This window comes from Akebia trifoliata, chromosome 11 (genome assembly GCF_017979445.1).
Source record: "Akebia trifoliata isolate Shusen 1 chromosome 11, ASM1797944v1, whole genome shotgun sequence".
Lineage (NCBI taxonomy): Eukaryota > Viridiplantae > Streptophyta > Magnoliopsida > Ranunculales > Lardizabalaceae > Akebia > Akebia trifoliata.
Genome location: NC_141385.1, coordinates 49,042,874 through 49,067,205, shown reverse-complemented (window position 1 = coordinate 49,067,205; position 24,332 = coordinate 49,042,874). Strand labels below are relative to the sequence as shown.

General features: G+C 33.5%; 1 protein-coding gene across 1 annotated transcript in view; it reads right to left on the bottom strand.

The window, feature by feature from the left end:
• The window catches only part of LOC147392351 (putative leucine-rich repeat receptor-like serine/threonine-protein kinase At3g14840), a 28,872-nt gene extending 5,226 nt beyond the window's left edge, over window positions 1–23,646 (bottom strand). The window contains exons 1-23 of the mRNA XM_086459176.1: window positions 23,639–23,646; window positions 16,664–16,908; window positions 16,230–16,404; window positions 13,500–13,571; window positions 13,305–13,373; window positions 13,143–13,214; window positions 12,995–13,066; window positions 12,817–12,888; window positions 12,292–12,363; window positions 12,125–12,196; window positions 11,904–11,975; window positions 11,752–11,823; window positions 8,939–9,010; window positions 8,775–8,834; window positions 5,661–5,726; window positions 5,521–5,553; window positions 5,353–5,399; window positions 4,406–4,779; window positions 4,126–4,324; window positions 2,719–2,856; window positions 2,001–2,119; window positions 1,239–1,449; window positions 896–1,133 (exon numbers count right to left, since the gene is read on the bottom strand). Of these exons, the coding sequence (XP_086315302.1) occupies window positions 896–1,133; window positions 1,239–1,449; window positions 2,001–2,119; window positions 2,719–2,856; window positions 4,126–4,324; window positions 4,406–4,779; window positions 5,353–5,399; window positions 5,521–5,553; window positions 5,661–5,726; window positions 8,775–8,834; window positions 8,939–9,010; window positions 11,752–11,823; window positions 11,904–11,975; window positions 12,125–12,196; window positions 12,292–12,363; window positions 12,817–12,888; window positions 12,995–13,066; window positions 13,143–13,214; window positions 13,305–13,373; window positions 13,500–13,571; window positions 16,230–16,404; window positions 16,664–16,908; window positions 23,639–23,646 (2,630 nt within the window). The remainder of the gene's footprint in view (window positions 1–895; window positions 1,134–1,238; window positions 1,450–2,000; window positions 2,120–2,718; window positions 2,857–4,125; window positions 4,325–4,405; window positions 4,780–5,352; window positions 5,400–5,520; window positions 5,554–5,660; window positions 5,727–8,774; window positions 8,835–8,938; window positions 9,011–11,751; window positions 11,824–11,903; window positions 11,976–12,124; window positions 12,197–12,291; window positions 12,364–12,816; window positions 12,889–12,994; window positions 13,067–13,142; window positions 13,215–13,304; window positions 13,374–13,499; window positions 13,572–16,229; window positions 16,405–16,663; window positions 16,909–23,638) is intronic.
• Between the last annotated feature and the right edge of the window lie 686 nt (window positions 23,647–24,332).

Here is a 24,332-nt window from a genome sequence, read left to right as displayed (position 1 = left end):
ATATTATCGTGTCTACTTACTCGTATATTTATGGAGGGAACATCCATACCACTTAACTAGATAACATTGAGTTATTTTGGTTCCCTCGATCGAAAGATCAAGTATGATTTTGTTCAATGGGTTGAAGTTCCATAAAGATGGAAAGATTGAGGATGTAGCTGATAGAATTAGAGTTGGAAGGCTAATGTGTAGATGAGATTTAGGAATGATATATGATAGACACCTCCCTATCAAATTAAAAGAAAATTTTTATAAGACAACAAGAAAGGCCAACTACGTTTTTGGAGCCAAATTTGGGTACTCAAGGAACACACTCATAGATTTAGCATAATAGAGACGAAGATGTTCAAAAGATGAGTGGAAAGACTAAAAAGGAAAAAAAATTAGAAATAAGTGCATTCATGAAAATGTGGGAGTAGCCCCAATAGGTGACAAACAAAGAGAAAGTTCATTGAGATGATCTGGTTATGTGTAATGAAGACAGATAACAGCCCCAATAAGAAGGATCTTTCAAGTTCATCATCATCATTGAAGCCTTATCCCAAAGATTTCGAAGAAACATGCAAGTTGAAGGTTATAAGATAGAAAGAAAAAAAAGAAGATGGACTGTGAGGTAGTCAGTTTGATTTGAAGATCCTTCAATTAATAGAAGACACCCCTTTAGATACAATTGAACGCAGGAACATGATTCATTCAACCGACCCCATGAATTCAGGACAGGGCTTTGATGATAACGGGTAGAAGTTCTAGAAAAAATAAAAATCTATAGCTCTTTTTGGGTAGAACATAAAATTATGAAGAAAAAAATTTGCTTGAAGAAGCTTTAAGGTAGAGAAATAAAAATAAAGGCTAGAAATCAGAATGAATTAAGAGCAATGTAAGCATGGTGACTCACAGAGTTCCAGCAATTCGAGTGCTGATATGGGTATTCTCCTCTTCATCAAGTTTGGCCAAACCAAAGTCAGATATCTTGGGTTCAAGATTCTTATCAAGCAGTACATTAGTAGCCTTGATGTCTCTGTGAACAATCTTCAGTGTTGATTCTTCATGAAGATAGGCTAGACCTCTTGCTATGCCAACACAAATCTTGTGCCTGGTTGGCCAATCCAATCTCAATTGACATTGTTCTGAACCTTTAGATCATCAAATCAACAAAAATTAACGATACCAGTCTAAACAATATTACCTATCCTACTACTTGGAACAAATTAGTGAAAAGCAAATGATGTTGCACTTACCAAACAAAGCACGGGCAAGACAGTTATTTTCCATGTATTCGTATATTAGCAACAATTGTTTTCCTTCGATACAACATCCATAAAGCCTTACAAGATTGGGATGTTGAAGAGCAGAAATCATTCCAATCTCATTAACAAATTCACGGTTTCCTTGCTTTGATTTGGAAGAAAGTTGTTTCACTGCAATTATAGTACCATCTGATAGATGACCCTGTATTTGAGTAAGAAAGTAAGGTTTCAATTATATAACCATTGGTAGGTGGCATGTGCAGTCACACAATTATTACAAAAAAATATTTTTTTTTATAATTAATTTAAATAATTATTTTAAAATTTTAAATAGATAATCTAACTTCATATTACAGTTTATAATTAAATATATTGAAAGGACTTTTTGTAATTTAATATTTATTGCGAGAGTATTTTTTATTTAAAATATCAATTATGGTGATTTTGAATTTGCATCAAATACTTATCTCATTATAATATTGAAGATTGAAAGGATGCATTTGTAATTTCAATAAATTAACTGACATGGTCATGAGAGTCATGTGTCTGCAATTTTATTCATTTTGACCAAAAAGATCCTAATAATTAGTAAGTTCAAATGTAATTTATGGAGGCCTTTTTGGAAGAAAATTTTGGTGTCAACAACCCTCAACTCTGCCTTCTCATTATAATAGTAAGAATAACAGGGACAATCATGCATAGATTGGGATAAACAGTGATGGAGTTCAAGAAAATGATTCCTATATACAATACCTTGAAAACCTGACCAAAACCCCCTTCTCCAATCTTGTTTTCCACATCGAAATTGTTCGTGGCAGCTTTAATTTGCCTTAGAGTGAAGGAACCAGTTTGTAGGTCTAGACCTCTCAGATCTGTCCAAAGAGATAGGTTAGATGAAAGATGCATCCTCAAGTTCTTCCATTCTATACTTCATGCTTAACATAATGACACACAGCCACGCTGTCTACATGTTACTAGAAACATGGATTAAAAGCAGACCATGAATAAGTATAAGGTGAAGTCAATAGATTTTTAGAACTAGACAACTTCTGGCATATTTCTTTTTGGGTGTTTTACCAAAATGGGAGAGTATTTTTCTGAAATTATCCTCCCAGATACGTTTTCCAAAATCTTTATCAAAAGGTGCATATACCCATTTTGGTATTTATTTATTTATTTATACCAAAAAGGGTATCTTTTATATGGCCACTTTCATTATTTGAATTCTTATACTCTTACCTCTTTTATGGAGAAAATAAATTCATTTTTAAGAAATAAAAAACAAAGGTATAAAAGTTAATTCAGTAAAAATGATTGTACACAATGGATACCCATTCTGATAACAAAAACCCAAACAAGCATATGCCCTTTTTGGATAAATATTTTAAAAATGTGTCTGCACCAGTAATTTTGAAATCATTCATGCCCACTTTTTACTTGTTTTGAGTAAATCATTTGGAAGATTTCCCACCTTCATCAATTGTGCTCTTTCGTCCAAGGCATCCTTTCCACCAAAGAATGCCAATAATCACAAAAATAGCGGATGAAACTGAAGCCACAACAATTCCAACCACAGCACCTGCAGATAGCTTTGAAGGAGGATTGAATTCTGCAAATATTCCCAATTATTATTTCGAAATGCATCCAGATGACATTTCCAAGGTGATACACAAAAAGATGTATAGACCCAGAATGTCAATAAATTGCAGAATTTAAATCCACTTGGCTGATTTAAAGGAACAATTTGAAGCTTAAGCATCAATAAAAAATAATACAACTAGGTTAAATCAACAAAAAAAATAAAAAATCATTTTCATGCCCATAGTTCATTTCTTTAGTATGCATTCTCATTCATGGTATTAGATTAGGACATTTCACATTAAATAAACTAAAATATTTCTATTTTCACAAGGCTCGACAAGCAAATTTTACCGTCATTTTTCTTTTTTATATATCTCAGTGGGTTCATTTTGCAAAAAAATTCAGTAAATGGTAATTTTTGTATGAAATAATATTTCGGGCGAATTCTACTGTTTATCGAAATATGTCATTATTATTCTCATTTCTATGTAAAATATTGTTGTTTTAGCTTGTCAAGCTCTCAGATACAAATGCTATTGCAAAATGAAACCTTCTTGATCTTTATTTTGACACTCCACATGGTTTTTTACTCTAGTATGATAATTTATAAGTGAGTTTTTCATGTCAGTTTAATATTTCCCGCAGTTTGAAAGAAAATTTTCTCAATATTTCCATTATTGCTATAACATTTCTATCATTTCCATGAAAATGCATTTGTTTCCTTAGTAGTTCAAAATTTTATACAAAATATTTCAATTTCCAAGCTGAATGAAATACACTGAAACCTAAATTTATAATCTTGCTCCTCATGTTTCATAGGAAATAAATAAATAAACATAATTTATATCTTTAATTTGGAATCATCATTTGTCAGACTTTTTTGTATGAAGTACAGACACAGTCAAGAACCTACATGATGTGCTAAGATAGAAAAAAAAATATGCTAAGGAAATTTTCTTATGTTTTTAGTATATTCGACTTTGACAAAAACAAATATGGTGAAATTTTGGTCCAAGAAACAGGGAACAATAATATGGCAAGATATATAATCCAATAAGGATTCTACCCTATCAATCATTTTGAATTATGTGTCCAAGCAGAATATTTTCTCAAAAAATTCCACGATTTGTAAACTTGAATTATAGGTGAATTAATTATCAACAAGGATCAAGAAAAAAAAACCTATCTAATTTAAATCTATGTATTCAATGATAAGAAATGCTTGATATAAACATCATTAATACTCACACTACAAGAGATAGGCATCAAGGACGCTTAATAAAAACATTAAACTTACTAGATTTCACCGAAATAGCTGACACAAGAGGACCATAGGTTCCTCTAATAGGGATCCCTGTTGTTCCTTTCCCAGCCCAATAGAAGTGGATCTCTAGAGTCCCGCTAGTATTCACAACTGCCGTAAAATTTTTTATTGTTTCCTTATTAGCACCACCCGCTTCATCCACAATATTGAAATCCTTATGTACCAGATCCCCCTACAATAAATTAATCTAGTTAATTAAACCTGACCTTTATATGCTAATGAACACACAAATATTTATAACTTCGTTAGTTACCTGAATGTAAATATCAAAAATGCGCCTTCCAAGGCTGCTATAATTGTCATTTGTAATCATTATCTCCGCAAAGTGAAGGTCCACATTGTATTCCCCATGTTCCAGACAAAATCCGTAATATGTGAGAGAGAGGGGTGAAAGGCGGGCTTGCATGTATAATTGACTATTTTTCATTGAGAGTGCGGTTTTATTTGCTGCTATATAGTTGTTATTGCTATCACTGTCCAAGAAGTTTCCAGTGCTGCTAAATGCCCAGTTTTCTCCACCTTCATGAAACTTTGAAGGAGCAGGCGAGGGCTCTGCATCAGCTTCATATTTTGTATTTCCGTCCTCAAATCGTTGTCCTCCACAATTTATATGGAATAAATACCTCTCTGGAATAAAAGCAGCAATGGATTAATGCTCAGTGGATATAATAAGGAAAGGAAACAAAAACGGAACATTCATTTTGTTAATAGGGGATAATTTTCCCACCACCTAATGTTACTCTTTCGTGATTTACCCCATCCCCCAAAACTAAAAATGAGCTCTCTTCTCAACATTTTCCCAGGTGCAGTCAAACGACAGAATTCATTTTCCCATGAAATTCATAATTCCATATATATATATATATATATCCAACTGGGGGAGGGACACGTGATCTGCAAGTGATGCTCAAAACTGGCATTCCTTAAGGTTTTTTATGAACAAATTGTTGATTAATTGAAAAACAATTCTAATTGGGTGTTGATAAAAAAAATGAACGAAAGATTAAATTGTCAATTACTTATTTCCACCATAGTATAGAAATAATAAATGAATTTAACAAGGGCATTATCAGAATTCTAGCCTAAAAAATAAATAAATTTAATGGTATGGTTAATAATGGATATCAATACGAAGAAAGAGAAACTTTTGAACAGTTAGAGAGGAAAAAAAGATTTCTTATTCCAAAAACTCAGACTTACTCTTTTGACAATGAACACTCTTGTCCAAGCATGGAATGACTCCACTTCTCAATCAATAAAAGGTCAAGAACATGTCATCATTAAGAGATCAGATTGAATGTATTTTTATTTAACAAAGAAATATATAAAGTAAATAGGTTAATATGAAAAAAGTTATCAGCAACTTACGAGTTCCCCGGTGAAGAGCTTCTAAATATGTTTCTGAATAAAATAATGCAATGTGAAAAGTATAGTATTAGAAACAAGATATTTAATCATAATAAGCTAGAAACTATTAAGAAGCCAAATTAAATGGAAGTATTCTTAACACATTTCGCTGCTGACAATTAGATCCCTCAACGCTTCCCTTTGAGTAGTTGTTGTAGGAAAGATCACTGTATGCCAAAATTGCAAAATGAAAAAATCATCTTCTTGATTAAATGTAGTAAATTTGTGTTACATTAGATAAATCAATATTTTCCCATTTAATTCAGAATCCATAAAAGCTAAACTATAACGGTGATGATCGTGGTATTGATGTGGGAAACGTTCAAAGAACAGGGATAGCAACTAAATGTGATCAGCGAACAGCTTGTCAGACTGACTCTCAACATCAACAAAGTCAACCACCAATTGATGGAGTATAAGCTGGAGGAATTGCGAAGGCCAACTTGTTAACAGAAACGATTTTGAACATCATTATCGTCATCAACATGATAGTGAATATGAGTTTGAATACGAAGGTGATGAGGGGTTCATTATGCATCAACCGGTAAGGCGACGAAGGGAGTACGACGACTATCAGTAGAAGACAAATATTACTACATCAACGGAAAATTGAATATAGAGGACTTCCTTGACTGAATCTCCAAGGTGGAGTGATTTTTCAAGATGATAGAGATTCCCGAAGAGAAGATGGTGAAACTTGTCACTTTTCGATAGAAAAGTAGGGCTGCAATTTGGTGGCACCAAATATTGAAACTACTGAGGAGAAGGCAACAACACTAAAAGAATCCCATGAAAATTTGGCATTGGATGAAATCACTTATGGAATTTTTTTTGTCATTGGATCACGAAAAACACCTATTTCAGATGTACCAGAATTGCACATAGGGCTCCAAATTCGTGTTTGACTACACTAGTGAATTTTCCAAGCTTCCAGATTGTAACAATCTGAAAGAAATGGATGGTCAATAGGTAATCAGATATCTCAATGGTTTGCGGCCATCACTTCGAGATAAGATTGACTTGCAAGTGTTGTAGTGTTGTACATTGTCGAAGAAGTGGGAAGGAAACTCAAGGTACTATAGGAGGCATACCCTAGAGTCATATTCTACTACTGATAAAGGAAATGGCATCCAACCATTAGTTTAGTCTACTCAATAGAGGTCACAAGTGGTATCATCTAAGGGCATTGTTGTTGTTGATGGCAGTACCAACAACCAAGCGACATGGCCAACTAACAAAAACAGACCAAGTAACCAACACCAAGGAATTGCTACAAAAGTGGAAAAACTGGTCATCGTTCCAACATGTCTCCAGACTGTAGACCTATGAATTTGGTGAAGAATGACTAGGATGTAAAAGGGGATGAAGGTGCAAATGATGATGGTGACCTTTATGATGGGGTCGAATTTGCCAAGAAGGATGGAGAATAGGTTAATTGCATAGTGCAACAAGCATCGCAAGCGCTAAAATAAGAGGACCTTAGGCAGCGTCATAATATCTTTTGATCCCGTTGTACAGTCTATTAGAAAGTCTATGACGTGATTGGTGACGGTCTGCGAGAATTTTGTTGAATAAGCTAGTAGAACATTTAATATTATTGACCAAAAAGCACTCCTCCCTACTGCAACGAGTATTGCATACGCTAAATCAGGAGGACCGCAGTTAGCATCATAATATATTTCGGCCATGTCGTACAGTCAATCAGGAAGTATGTGATGTGATTGTGGAAAGTAAGAGCTACAAGAATTTTGTTGCCAACCAAGAAGCACCCCACCCTAGTGCAATGAATATTGCATAAGCTAAATCAGGAGGATAGCAGTCAGCATCATAATATATTTCGATCCTGTTGTACAGTCAATCAGGAAGTATGTGATGTGATTGTGGATCATATGAGATACAAGAATTTTGTTGCAAATAAGCTAGTGGAACATATAAAATAACCAACTAAAAAGTTCCCATCCTTACACTATTAGTTAGATCGAGAAGGGACCAACAGTAAAAGTATAGAAGTTTGTCATATTCCTTTATCTCTAGGTAAATATTATAAGGATGAAAAAGCATGTGATTTGGATAGACCATGGAAATATGATGTTGATATTACCTAATGGAAGGGATAACACCTATTTGTTAACTTAAGGGATCGAGAAACCAAGATCTTAGAGGTTGGCCAATCTTAAAGTGTCGACTATACCCTTTTGAAAGAAAGTAGCATCAGATAAATTTCATGAAGGATCCCTCAGTTCCTCCACCATTAGAATCACCTCAACGTTATGCTTGAACTAAGTTACCCTCTTTAACATCTCCAAGACATAATCAAAAGCTTTCAACCTCGATTAAAAGACATCACAACAATCCGAATACAAGCCCGGCACCAAACTGAGAAACAAAGTAAGATAAAACATTAAAGAAAGTTGGTCATCCCATGATTAGATCTCTATGCCCCCAAATCGCCACATTAAATGAGATACAGACCATAACTTAACAAGGGGGCAGAAAATAGAACATTCTTTGTCAAGAAACCTATATTTTAAATATCTTCTCTACTTTGCGTTCAATAACCTGAGACCCTGACACCATACAACAGGATCCAGATCATGTTTTTGGGTGCCACATGAACATGCGGTATATAGAGATAGGTGGACCTTTGGTCTATATAACTCTCTCTCTCTCTCTCTCTCTCTCTCTCCACATGTGTATGCACATATGAGAGTTGGGTTCCATGGACTCAAGAAAAGATAATTTCTAAACAAACACACAATCCCTACCCTTAAAATACAAAATCCAATGGTCAGAATAAAACATGCATTTGGAGGATATATTATGCATCCTTAAGATAAATACTAACCATAGGTTTTCATGTTGCATGTTTGTTTGAGTTTTTTTTTTCAATGTGATGAAGAAAAAAACCTGATTTTCTCTTCTATCTTTCCTAATCTTCTTCTTCTCCTCATTTTTCTTCTTTCCCCCTAAGAATACCCTAATTTCAAAACTTCCTAAACTTCAAATCAAACTAGAAAATCTGCTACCTAAACCAACCAAAGCAAAAAAAAAACACGAAGCTTAAATGCATACAAAGCACCAAGTGAAGAAACGTTACATTCAATTTTGCAATTATGACTTCGCTTCAAATTTGGCTTGTCCTTACATAAGATTGAACTTAGTTACACAGTTGCAATGTTAAGATGAAAGTTAAGCATTCAGAAAGAAGAACTTACTAGTTTGTTTTCAACATCCACTCTTCCACAGTTCCAGTCAGCAAATTCCTAGTCAAGTACCTAATCAAAATTATCTCATTAATCATGTGTGATTGACCAGTTTTTTGTAATGTAATAGCATCATAGAAGCCATCACTAAGCATTGTAATAATCAGATCACTTACACGAAATCTAAATCTCTTAGACTTCCAAAGCTCTCTGGAATTTTTCCTGCTAGCTTGTTAAAGCTGAGGTCTCTGCAGAAAAAGAAAAAGCATCACAAAAGAGATAGGGAAAAGGATGCATCCCGAAAGAATGTTAACAACCACGTTACTTCATAAATGTTTTTATTAATTTTTAATACTTATAATAAAAGATGTCAAAGGACCACATTGAAATACACATCATCATCCTTATCCCAAAAAAATTGGGGTTGGAATTCAAAGAAGTACTTCTAAAAGAAATTGTATTACGATAAACTATTGATAGCACATAATAGCAAAAATAAAAATAAAAATCTCTCAGTGCTATCTTGGTCTAGAACTCCAAAGTCAGCTCTCCCATACATTTGTTTACTATTAGCAGTAGTACCTACTAGTATGCTTTATGTCACGTTCACTTATTAGAATGCCAACCTCTTTACAAGTTGTTGCTCCAAAACGTAATAGATAGTTCTACACTTAAAAGGCTTAAAAATCCCACAATATTTTGAGCTAGAATTGACAATGTTAGATCTCTAATCTATTCTTTCTTGAGGTGTCAACGTAGTCATTTTGAAATAGTTTATTATGCTACCATATATATATATTCCTAATTCCCTGAACACAAATGAATTGATAACCAGTTAACAATTTTGTACATTTGTTTTATAAAATACTCAGTTTGTCTGTTCTTGTGTTGTAGAACAAGTTGCAAAAGATTATAATGAGCGAGAGGGGCCATAGGAAGAAGGGAAAGACTAATTGCACACCTTAGCTTCAAACGGGCATAACTTCACGAGCGTAAATAGGGACGACTATTATTATATCCATTCGAAAAGCTTACGGGAAACACTATGAGTGCGAAAAAAATCCATTTTGAGTGTCAAACGCATTTCTTGTGTTGAACTTCCTATTTTTGGTAGTATTTGTTTTAGCGTATTTTGAGTCCAAACTTGTTTTAGAGGGTGTTAACAATTATTTCAATAATACAAATATTTATTAGATTAAACTAAAAATAAGATTTTTATATCTTCGGTTAAATGGAATTTTTGGTAAGTTGAAGGGAATTTTGTATTATGTATGCTAAGTGTATTTTAAGTTAAGAATCTATCTCCTAAAAGATAGTCCCACATTGATGTAAAGAGAAGAATATCATTGAGGTTAAATAAGATTTCTTATTTACCTACCTTAGGTATTTATGTGGGAAAGCCTATAATTTGTTACTAAGCGGTGGTTCGATACTTCACTCATACACACACGTGTGTAGAATGCTTTTGAGTTGCACTCCATGCGTATGCATTCTCACGTGGAGCTTGAAGGTTGGAATGGGTGTAGAACTATGGTCTTGATTCGAATGGGTTCATTCATCATTATGTTTCTTGGTCAAACGGATTTGACCACGAAGTGACTGTTGGATCGTACTCAAACGAGTTTACCATTGGCCAAAGTGGTTTGACCATGCTCAGAATTATTGATTGTCATAAAAGCTTGTAAATTGTAACTATTCAAGCAAACGGTCATGGTGACTATTTGGACAACCGTATTAAATCTATAAAAAGGGATATGTATACACATATTAGAACACACAACCTAAGCAATTCTTTAGCATACAAAATTATCTAATCTCTCTTTCTTGCTTATGTTTTTTTGGTTCTAATCCAATTGAATTATTTCGGCAATTCTCTATCTTTGTAAAATGTGAATTATGATCAAAAGACTGGGCTCACTGTATCCCGGAGACACATTATAAATCTTTTGCAATATTGAGTTCATATTCGAGTAGGGAGTGAATAGTGCTTTAAATCAAATGATTATGTGACTTGAGTTTTGCATCGTTTGGGTTTTTTGTAAATATTTTTTTCTTAAGATTCAACCTTTTTCAGATAAATTCTAGACCTAATTTTCCAATAATTATCATATATTTTAAGGTTAGTAGGAAAGTTTAAGTCAAATTAGAATTTTTTTTCTATTTTACAAATATTTACAATTTTGGGGAAGTACGATCATAGTATGAAGTAGAGTTAAATTAGAAGTCCAAAAGTCTATTTAAAGCATTGCAAGCGATGTTTAATTCATTAAGACTATCAATAAGTTTCAGTTTGTTCTCTTATTTCTTCCTTGTGGATTCAAGATTGCCTTTCAAGATAGAAGATGGTGATCTTCTTCCTTTTGCCACACATCCACTATGTCAATATGAGTGGAGAAAATTAGATGCCCCCAATTTCAAATATCTTCAGCCAAGTATTCAAACTTGATAAATTTGGATAAATTGTGAAAACCTCATGCCTTGCAATGTAGTGAAACTAATTTATATATATATATGGGTAGCGTTCAATGGCAAACTTTTTAGCAAACTTTTTGGCAAAACATTTTTCAAAACATGAGTTAGAGGTTTTGAAATGGGCTGATTTTTGGTGAGGATGATCTCTAGGGTGAGGAGATCATCATCACCAAATATCAGCCCATTCCAAAACTTCTAACCCCATCAAAAACAGTTTACAAAAAATGGACGGTCCACAATTTTTCAACTTGTAAACATGGGTTAGAAGTTTTGGAATGGGCTGATTTTTGGTGAGGATGATCTCCTCACCGTAGAGATCATCCTCACCAAAAATCAGCCCATTCCAAAACCTCTAACTCATGTTTTGAAAAATGTTTTGCCAAAAAGTTGGCCATTGAACGCCCCCCTATATATATATATGCAAGACTAGGCACCTAAGCCTTGAATAAGCAGCTCAACATCCAGTAAACAACTTTTTGAAAAGCATATCTAGGGAAAAAGGACAGCCCATACTTACAAGGTTTTCAGCTTTGGCATACTCCCAAGATATTTCGGTATCTCACCAATAATATTACAATTCCTCAATACTCTGCAACCCAATCCAATTTATGTCAATTTAAATGGTTAACACTTCATAATCATGAGATACATAAAAAGCAATCAACTCACAATGTCCTCATGTTTGTCATGTTACTTAGTTGTGGGAATTGAATTTCTGGTCCATTTATGTCACTAATCCTCCTACATCCAGAATTTCCACCAAGTATTTACTACTCCTTGAATTGCTTAATCAAAGATCACAAAAAAAAAAAAAAATACAAACTCATACATAATTAAAAGAATGTGAAATATATAATTAAAAGACCATGATATAAGGAGGGTTTACTGACAAGTCGGTTAATTTTGTCAAAAGTGAAATACCAGAAGGAATGGGACCTCTCAAACCGCTTGCATACATCTCTCTGCCATTAACGAAATTCAAGGAAATAAGTCCCAAGTTATTGAAAATGTGGGATTTCTAAGGAACTCAAAAATGTGGATTCAACATAACCCTTACAGTCTATCAAGCATTTTCCACTCCTGTATAAAATCGGGTATCTGTCCAGTAAAGTGGCTATCGCTTATCCGACTGCATAATAGTAATATAGATAATATTGAACTCAAGTATTCAAAGAACTTTCGATACAAAAAGAACAAAAGAAAAGGAAAAAAAAAAAGAATTAGTAATTGAACAAGGAAAAAAAAAACAGCATCTCATTAGTTCGACTGAGACAAGCATAAGAGGGGGAAAAAATTTAGATTTGATCATAATCTTCTTCAAACTATTTTTCATTGATTTTCTTCATCTGCTCTTTGTTCTTACTTCTTGTTGGAGTACTATTATCTTTAAATAATGTTGGTTTTTAGATCAAAAAATATATTTTAGTACATATAGAAAACCCATCAGTCTTATAATTATGAATTACAGACTACCAATAATTGCTAGTAGTCTGTGTGAAATTATATTTATTCATCTCTGCTAATTGGAAATCTGAATTTTGGCACATTACTTTATATATAACACTAAATAAATAAAACTTACAAGTCTTTCAAGTTGATCAGTTTAGCAAGTGTCTTTGGCAACTCCCCAGTAAAATTGTTGGAAGAAAACGCTCTACAATACCAAAATAAATCTTAAAATTCTATAATTCTTCGAAAATTCGACAATTATACAAATACCCATATTCAAAAAAATCCAATAAATGGCTGAAAGACCTTACATTTCCTCTATGTTGACCAGATTTCCAAGCTCTGAAGGTAGATCTCCAGATAGGTGGTTTATATCCACAATCCTGAAATTTTGAATTTTCCACTTAGAATGAACTCTCGAAAAACTTTTGGTTTATTGAAATGGAGGATAAAAATTACAGATTTTTGAGAGTGGCAAAGCTTCCGGGTAGTATTGGGATCGGACCCGATATTCGATTTCCTATAAGGGAACTGCAATGATAATTCTCTGTTAATTTTGACCAAAAATAAATAAAAAATTATGGGCATTAGAGAAGGATGTAAGAGAGTTGGAAAGCTTACATTTTTTCCAATTTCATGGAACCCCATATTGGAGGTATTGTACCGTTAAGGTAAGAGCGGGTGAGATCACTGTAAAGTGTGATGAAGGAGATTAAAAAACAGATATTTTCATTTTCAATTTCAGCGTAATTTAAGGAAATAATGCAAAGAAAAGCTAAAGTGAACCAGGGGCGTATGGAATTGAATAACTCTTACATTTCTTTGAGGTAGGTAAGATTGAACAGTTCTGGTGGGAGCTTTCCTGGTAGACCCTGACTTTTGAGTACTCTGCATCACAAAATGAAAAGAAATGTAGGTTTCTTCTTCCTTCTTCCATTATTTTTTAGAGAGGCTATTGGCACACCAACTTTTACTTACAACACACTAGTCCTTTTTAAAGGAAGGATTTTTTCCAAAGACGTGCACAACTTATGTCCAAATTTCGATTTTGGTATACTGTTCATTTTAATTTCCAAAAGATACATTTTGATTGAATTCATCATATTTATAATCAATGAATTCGTAGATATTAAACATGACAAACTAACAAGTCCTAGGTTGTAAAAATGACGAATGCATGTTTTGAAAATTAAAATGAACAGTGTATCGAACTCGGAATTTTGTCATATTCAGCACACGAAAATGGAGATTCACCTTTTAAAACAAACATATAGTTTGGTGTGTTACAAGTAAAAGTTTGTTGCTAACAGTAGATCTCTTATTTTTCCCTTTCATTTTTTATTTTTTTTATTTTAATATTCTACTTTTTCTAGTAAGGCTTGTTTGGAGTATGATTTTTAAAATCCTCCAAGGTTAGATGATTCGCTCATGATATCAAATTCTCGATATCGTTTATAAATGAGACAAGATGCTGAGGTGGAGATTCTTCTTCTTTTTCTAGTTCAAAAATCAAAATAATAATAATAATAATAATTGTGCGAGATATTCTACTGAGATCGAATTGTCTCAAATATCATTTCTGACCAGGATGAGATAATTAACTGAGATTGAAAACCATGGATCCATATTTTCAAACCCTAATCTAGGAACCCAGCTTAGTCTCATGTACCTAGTCCCTTGTTTCATTGCATGTGTGCGATACTTAAGCCAATCCTTGTGATCTAGCTCAATCCAACTTTATTCAAGTGTCCTAAGAATTACCCCAACTTACATTGCTATTCACACACACTTTTGTTTAACTTAGAAGTTTTACATAGTCTTCAAGCTTGGGTACAAATGAAGACTCTTTCCTTATTTATAAAATTTGAGAGTTGGTTACAAGAATTTTTCATATATATATAAAAATAATTATTATTTTATATTTTTTTAAAAGTACTTTCTCCCAAAAGTACTTTCTCCTACAATTACTTTCTATTTTGTATCCAAACGAAACTTAAATGAGAAAACTTTGAGTTACACCATAAACATGTGACATCAAGGATGAAACCTCATGCGATACAACCAAACAATGGGGTTAAAGATACAAATATGGGTAGTGAGTAATGCCCAAGCCAACTTGGATCAAAATTTCCCCTCTAGACTAATTAATCAGGCCACTACCCTACATACTCGAATTGTAGACGAAGATACAAATAGGGGTAGTGACCCATGCCCAAAACAAACTCCCATCAAAATATCCCTATGTCCCAAACCTAGTGAGATACCTCGTCTAAGACCCCACCCATATAAAGCTACCAAACCAATACCTTATTAGAAAATTGTTCCCTAATTTGATGAGACCCCATCCTTTATACCTAAAACCACTATTGGAGATCGTAAACATATCCCATCTTTTATTTCTAAACCATGAAAATCTGACTACCCTAGGTGGCACACTCAATCGACTCTCCTGACATGATAATATTGTGGTCTTATAAGTCAATAATGATAATTAATTTGATGTTGATTGATGCATCCCATGTACGAGAAATTAAAGAAGAGAGATTTACCAAGCAAACCTATCTGTTGCAATTTTATTACAAAAACTTCTTTACTTTATAAAGTTTGTTACTGAACAAACCTTGCTTTATGAATCAGGCTTACTAAGGGTTGTTGGGCCCAAATGATTACAAAATTGGCAATCCAACATCACAGACTTCTAGATTTTATGGAAAAACTCATATCCAAAAGATTAAAATTCAAAAAAGAATCTTTTTTGGAGCTTGATCGAATGTGTTGAAAGTGGATGGCAATCGAACTCTCAAATTTAAAATTAAAATTTAATGGTGAAAATTATGTTTTTTTTTTTTTTTTTCCAAAGATTTTTTGAAATTCTTGGAATTTCGTCTTTTATTACCATGTAGTATTAGATCATGTTTTTGATGCCACAAATTGATGCAGTTAAGATCTACTTCAAGTATGTTAAGTAACAAATTAACTGTATCAATTTAAATTTTATGACGTGGAACCCTACTCCAAGGTTTATTGGGTAACAAATTTGATAAAATAAAGTTTGATGGGAAACAAACTTTAAATTGTGAGAATTTCAATTGAGTTTTTTAATAAAAATACAATAGTTAGGTCTGTTTGGTAAATCTCTCATAATCAGCTACGTGGTTGATTTTTGGTCGCGTAGCATAGTCAGATAGGAGGCCCAACATGCATAAAAATCGTGGGCCCACATGAATATTCCACGAAGTTTTCTTCAACTTTGATACAGATGTCGCTATCAAACTTTATTATAAAAGACTCAAAAGTAAGGGAGTTTTTTATAAAAAGTATAAACTTGGAGGGTATCCCAATTCGAAAACACGAGAGGGTTTCCCAAATATTGATGAAACTTGGAGGGGTATGTATGTTATAATGTAAATCATCACCCAGCGAAAGAGAGGTAAAGAATTCCTAGTGATTATTCGGCTCGTTAATCTCTAGGAAATCTCTTTCGATCTCATCCGTTACAACATCATTTTTTAAATATAAACTTAAAGAAAGGCAGCCTTCACTTACATGCTGACGACGTGGCAGTTGGTGGTGTTAGGTAACGTGCAATTGCAAGTAACGGCGTTTTCGAATCCTTCAGGGGGATTCGTCGTGTTCCATCCCGAGAGTCCAGTGCATGGATCTACGTTGAAGTTCCAGTTGGTCTTCCCCAAAGTTTTCGCTATTTGTTCTAGAACAACCCCTGTAACAAAAAATAATAATAATAGTGAAAAAGACTATAACACCCCTGATTTCTGAAGACCCAATAAGGAAGTCTTCCTAAGAATCGAATGGGTAGTTCAGTCACTCCATGTCTTCTTCAGTTCCGTTCGGATAGTAGATCAGTAGCAGACTGAGAAATTTTATGAAATACCGAAAGTACCCACTCTAGAATGAAGGTAAGTTTAGCAATCTAGAGGGAGATTTTAGTCACAACAAAAATTTGAGAAAATTTGTCTTACGTTCTCTTGGATCAAGAGTCGGCGCTTGGAATGCTAATGGTTCGAAGTAACTGAACCCAATAACGATCCAAATAAAGAAAACCCGCCCAACGTACATCGTTAGATTCCGAGCTTTAGTTGGAGAAGACGTAAATCTGGCCGTTCGGATTAGATGATGCGGTGCAAAATGGGTTTGATTTGTTGGAGAAGAGAAGAGAAGAGAAGAAGGCACAAGTGGTGGAGACAAGAGAACAGCCGAACACAGCCTGTCAAGTACAGGTTTTAAAATAAACCAAGATAACTCTTTCTATTGTCACACCAACTTTTACTTATGAATTTATGACACGTCAACTTGTTTAAAATATGGTTTCAACTAACTCACCCATTCAAGACAAAAGTTGGCTAAAATGGGGTTGAAATATTAATGTATCCCCGCTAAATTAATTAGTGTTCTATTGAGTTGGATAGGTATATTTAGAAAAGCGAAATATTAATATTAATTTTGAAATATATATATATATATATTTGACTAGTCAACGATGACTCACAAGTATCCAATTTGACTAGATTACTAGACGTACTAAATCTAGAAAAAGTCAAAAACACTGTTTGAAACTCTCCAAGAAACGAATGGCTGAATGGCTGATGGGATGAGAGTCCTGAGTCCAAGATTGAATGGTTCCCTTTGTAATAATTTTTAAGAAACCAATAGTAATCCAAGGTAACAGGTAAGTTTTCATGTTTGATGCAAGGCTTTGAAGACTATAACAAAGTTTCAAATTAGAAAAGTCCTTAACCTATTATTGACTAATCCAAGGCAAGAAATTCATAAACAGAGTACTTGACGTACAGTCAATCAAGATTATTATATATAGAAAGACTATAACAATGTTTCAAATTAGAAAGGTCCTTAATCTATGTTATTGACCCATCCAAGGCAAAAAATTCATAAATAGAGTACTTGACGTACGGTCAATCAAGATTATTATTATATATATAAGGTCCCGTTCGGCACCCAACCATTTACCCAACAATTTGCCCATTCAATTTTTTCTTACATGGATTAGAAGTTTTGGAATGGGCTGATTTTTGGTGAGGATGATCTCCTCGGTGAAGATGATCTCTATGCTGAGGAGATCATCCTCACCAAAAATCAGCCCATTCCAAAACTTCTAATCCCATGTTTACAAGTTAAAAAATCATGAACCATCCATTTTTTGTAAAGCATTTGTGGGATTAGAAGTTTTGGAATGGGTTGATTTTTGGTGAGGATGATCTCCTCACCATAGAGATCATTCTCACCAAAAATCAGTTCATTCCAAAACTTCTAACTCATGTAAGACAAAAATGATTGGGCAAATGGTTGGGTGTTCACCATTTCCACACACACACACACACACACATACACATATATATATATAGGGAACGGTTCAGCAGCCCTAAAGTTTGCCAAGTTTGATGCCAAACATTTTTCAAAATATGGGTTAGAAGCTTTGGAATGAGCTGATTTTTTGTGAGGATGATCTCTATGATGAGGAGATCATCCTCACCAAAAATCAGCCAATTTCAAAACTTCTAACCCCATCAAAAGTGATTTACAAAAATTGGATGATGCACGATTCTTTAACTTGTAAACTAGGGTTAGAAGTTTCAAAATGAGCTGATTTTTTGTGAGGATGATCTCTTCAGCATAGAGATCATCCTCACAAAAAATTAGCCTATTCCAAAACTTCTAACCCCATCAAAATTAATCTACAAAAAATGTTTGGCACCAAACTTAACAAACTTTAGGGCTGCCGAACCGTTCCCATATATATATGAGAAATGTTCAGCAACAAACATTTTGGCAAAATATTTTTCAAAACATGGGTTAGAGGTTTTGGAATGGGCTGATTTTTTGTGAGGATGATCTCTACGGTGAGGAGATCATCATTACCAAAAATCAACCCATTCCAAAACTTCTAACCCCATAAAAAATGGTTTACAAAAAATGGACGATCCACGATTTTTCAACTTGTAAACTAGGGCTAGAAGTTTTGGAATGGGCTGATTTTTGGTGAGGATGATCTCCTCACCGTAGAGATCATCCTCACCAAAAATCAGCCCATTCCAAAACCTCTAACCCATGTTTTGAAAAATATTTTGCCAAAATGTTTGTTGTTGAACGGGACACCATATATATATATATGGGAGCGGTTCGGCAGCCCTAAAGTTTGCCAAGTTTGGTGCCAAACATTTTTTGTAAATCACTTTTGATGGGGTTAGAAGTTTTGGAATAGGCTGATTTTTTGTGAGGATGATCTCTACGGTGAAGAGATCATCCTCAAAAAAATCAGCTCATTTTGAAACTTCTAACCCTGGTTTACAAGTTGAAGAATCTTGGACCGTCCAATTTTTGTAAATCACTTTTGATGGGGTTAGAAGCTTTGGAATAGGCTGATTTTTGGTGAGAATGATCTCCTCATCATAGAGATCATCCTCACGAAAAATCAGCTCATTCCAAAGCTTGTAACTCATATTTTGAAAAATGTTTGGCACCAAACTTGGCAAACTTTAGAGCTGCTGAACCGTCCCCTATATATATATATATATATATATATATATATGTGTGTGGAAATATTCAGCACCCAACCATTTACCCAACAATTTGCCCAATGTATTCCAAAACTTCTAACCCATGTAAAATAAAACATGTTGGGCAAATTGTTGGATAAATGGTTGGGTGCCGAGTAGGACCCATATAGGGAAATATTTAACAACCAACCATTTACCCAACAATTTGCCTAACATGTTTTATTTTACATGGGTTAGAAGTTTTGGAATGGGTTGATTTTTGGTAAGGATGATATCTACGGTTAGAAGATCATCCTCATAAAAAATCAACTCATTTCAAAACTTCTAACCCCATGTTTACAAGTTGAAAAATCGTGAACTGTCCATTTTTTGTAAATCATTTGTGATGGGGTTAGAAGTTTTGGAATGGGCTGATTTTTGGTGAGGATGATCTCTTCACCATAGAGATCATCTTCACCAAAAATCAGCCTATTCCAAAACTTCTAACACCCATGTTGGGCAAATTGTTGGGTAAATGATTGAGTGCCGAACAGGACCCATATATATATATAAGAAAATTTTAGTTACTCTATATTTTCATGAAAAGTCTCTAATGAGTTTAATCATATTGATTAAGATCTAAAAATATCTATAATGATTCTAATTACTCCTCACACTTTCCTAAATGATACCTAAACAACTTGATCAATAATCTTTATTGCCCTCTTACGATCTTATGTTTCTTTGAATAAGAAATGTGCAATCAATTACATCTAATATCAACCTTTGATCTCATTATTGAAATGGTTGATATTGTAAAAAATGTCCATCGTATTCTTGATATTCACTGCTATGTATTAAATCCTCCACTCTCTTATCGTTCTTATCTTAGAAGTTTGTCGAAGCCAATGGTCCACTAAATCAAATCTATTATGATCCCTCCTAGTACAATATCTCTCATGTCTAGAGATATAGAAGTCGTGGAATAAGATGCGAAGGTTTTCTTGATCAACGGAAGAAAGAAAAGTTAATAGAGAATGAGAAAAAAAAAATTATGAAAATTGACAGAAGCTGGACCATGGTTAATTAGCTTAATCACAATATCCAAACTGACCATTACTCGGATGCAAGACTACATTTTGGCTTGATAAATAGAAGTGAATAGGGCTTACACCATAGTTCAATTGGTTTGACACATTGCAAAGAAACTTTGAGCTTGTGGGTTAATTGTCCATCGTATTATTTTTTTAAAAAAATTTGTTCTTCTTCAATTATGCCCACAAAAATTATTGTTGGTTCAGTAATTTTTGCGATAAATATTTTATCATTTCGGAAGCATGTTTTCAAAGTTATGTTTCTTTAAGATTCTTAAGTTCATTTATAAATCAAGATTAAAAAAATGAGTCATTTAATTAAGTTTAAGCCAGAAAGAACACGTGCAAAATCAATCACAAAACACAGGCAAAGTAGAGGATGAGCAAATAATATAAAACTCCAAGTAAAATTGAAGGTTAAACCCTAAAAGATTACGTATTGAAGTGCAAGTAGTAGGTTAAAATAAGAGTTACCAGAAATAATTGATTTTTTTAAAGATTGGTGTGCAACCAACAATTAGTGTCTGGGGTGCTACTTGATTCGGTTTGAAGTCAAATTGAAACCAAACCGATATAGGTTGGTTCTACTATATAAGAACTATAACCGAACCAAATTCCATTGGAACCGAACCAACCCAAACCGAACTAAAGTCGGTTTGATTCGATTCGGTTCTGATGATTGTCAAAATTCTATGAATTGTAAATAATATTTTTAATGAAAAAACAAACATAAAATAAACATAAAATTTCATTTAATAATCACTAATCTATCTATAAAAAATCATTAGTTTATTCAGAAAAAATCATTAATCAATATCTCAACTCCTAAAATAATTCATAATAATATTAATTATATACACATATACTTATTTATTACATAGGAATTTGATTTTATACAAACTTGATTTGAGAATCAAATCAAATTGATCAATTCCCCAGTTTCGTTACCCATAATCAAACACAACTTATTTCAAATGGAATCAAACTATTTCAAAATTATCGATTTGGTTTGATTCTCGATTTGAATCAAAACAAGTTGCATCCCTAATTAGTGGTATGCAACTAGTCAGTCCCACGTATGATCATAAAATATTTTTAATGATTCTATTCACTCCTGGTAATCGTTCAACGCATGAACAATTGTATTATTTGACGATGGGACCCACTAAATGGAAAATCGAAACGCTGGACGGGCCCAGTGATACAAGTCAAAATCACATACGTAACATCATCTTGCCAGCCAAATGAGACCAGGATATGATTGAGATGGATTAACTTTTGATTGGTGTGTGTTAATGATGTCATGACCGCCACAACATCAAATCCACACATATAATACCACAAATAGAAGATTGGGTACGTGGCTGACGTGGTAAGAGCATAAAATCATAAATCATTTTCATCGGGATACACAAAAAAAGATGTGTGATTATGTACCCTATCACGTCAGTCACGTACCAAGATCGTATGCATTCATCATTATTATTAAATAAAATAAATCATGGCATTATTTTCCTGATCACTCATCTCTACTTCCCGTCATAAGAGTTAGGTATTTTTTAAGAACAAAAGATAGATTTTTAACTAGAAAATAAAGGATTTTCTGGAATAAAAAAAAAAGAAAAGAAAAGATTGAAGATGAAGCAGAATAGCTTAAAAATAAAGTTAATTTAATTAGGAAAATAGTTTACATATTTATTTTTAGTAACTATAAATGAATCCCACAAGATTGAATCATGATCCAATCAATTTTTGATGCTCAATTTGATTTAAAAACATCAAGTTGAAGAGCTTGAAGGGGAATGGTTTTTGAAGGGAAAATTATAATTTTTTTGTTAGAGATTGAACATGAGGTTATTTTGGTCATTTTATTTTAATCTTCCATATAGATCAAATATTCCCTAAGATAAGATAAAATTTTACTTTAGTCAAGGGGTGTATCATCACTTTGAAAAGAGAGGGGGCATCTCAAATATTCACTAAGATAAGTTTTTAGAACTCCTATTAACGTCAAATGAAAAAAAAATTCAGTCCAAAAGAACTTGATGGAAAAGTAAGCAAGGCGGCTTATTTAAGAAAGAGTGCTGATAATATAACTCGCCAAGTGACATACTCAATCGACTAATTGACTTGGACAAGTTTTGAAATCATAGATCTTTCTGCCTCGGGATACATGGATCCCTTGAGATACACTTTTTATGGGGAAATGCACTTATATGTATCAAGACATACAGATCTACGGTTACCGAATTTGCCACGTCAGTAAGTCGATTGAGTATGCCACCTGAGGAGTCATTTTATCACGACTCTTTTAAAAATTCACACATAGAAACTACTAAGCAAGTCATTAGATCTTCGAGGACAAAATTATTTGAAGACAACCCATTCCCACCGACTAAAGGTATCACGTGGAAAACAGTCATTCCAATTCTTTAAAGATTATGCATGTCTTTTATTTAATCAGGACTTTAAGCATAAAGATTCCATAAGTATTACTTTTAAATTTAATACTCAAAAGATAAGACAAGTTGGTTTAGGATTTCAAGTTTGACGACATAACATTGAGCCTCGACAATTAGTAGAAATTCAAGTTTCTGTAAGTTTTGTGAGTTGAAAAATGTCTTACGAAAACTTGGTGATTAATTAATGTCGAGACTTGACGTATTCTAATCATCGAGCTTTGACTACTATAGATAAATTTGAAACTTGGTTTTTTTTACATTGGTATTCTGCTTTGTAAATAGAGCCTGTCCAATCTCGAGGATTTTTTCTTGTGGACCTTCAATCTTTGATAATTTGTATTCTTGAATGAAAAAAACATCGAGTGCTAAGATTTTTTCAAGTTCTATTTTTGAGTTTTCTTTTTATTTTTTCACAATGTTGACAATACAATGTAGGATATATCTTGGAGAGAATAGTGGCTGAGTACAATTGTTTCTGGAAGATCAACGATTATTACACGTCGAATATGTCTAGCCTCAATGTAGTTTTAATTTTTTTTTATCGTTTGAAGCCTCTATGCCGTCATTTTCAAGCCAACATACAAAAGAAACATCGGAAATTTACAAAATGTTATCTGTCATTTTCAGGGTGTCTTAATAGTTCAACATAGGTTTTTTTTTTTTTTTTTTTGTTTTTGTTCATTGTAAACTGGAAAATAAAAATAGATACTAAGCAACACCACAAGAAATTGGTTCTATGGCGACGACATTTAGCACCGTCACCTTTTAACTGTTGCTATAAAGCCCTTTAGGTGGTGGGTTCGATAGAGAGATGGGAAAGCTGATTTGATGGTTGATCGATTTCTTTCTTATTGATTTTTTTTTGTGGGCCACACTCACCATCTTACCTTGTCATGTGTTACAGTAGGTAAATAGTCACTTTATGTAGAAGGGCATATAAAGACTTGAAGTCATGACCTGGAGAGCAAACCCAGTCGTGTCCTACCATCTCAACTAATTAATTACCAACATAGGCATCCATTTTGACCGTGCAATTTGGGAATAAGAGGTGGCAACAAAGGGAATCGAGCAGTTGTTTACTCGAAGAAAGAGGCTAGTTGGGGAGTGCCAATGAACCCTAAGATGAGGGTAATGAAAGGAGGGAGGGATTTCCTAATAAACAAGATTTTGTCACAATGACTAAAGAAAAAAAGAATAATGATGAAGTGACCTCAAGATTGAACCTCACGTCGCTCACCCTTGACGTGAAAGTATATAGGAACCATAAATTCTTTTCAACAAGATTCTGCACTACAAATTTTTTATGATCGATGCCCTAAAAAATTCGCAAAATCCTTTAGATTTTTGCTACCATTTTCCATTTATATAATTATGAGGATAAAATTATACAAAGGATTTTAATAGAAATGAAATAAAGAGAGGAGAGAGGGATAAAATTTGATGAAAATGCCCAATAGATCATGGATGGAACACTAGATTCGCCAAGATCAACAAGATGTTGGTCGTTTCTCATAATTTGATCCTTTTTCATGATTCCAAAAACTATTTGGTGGATTTTGAAGTGAGAAAGGAAAGTTCTCT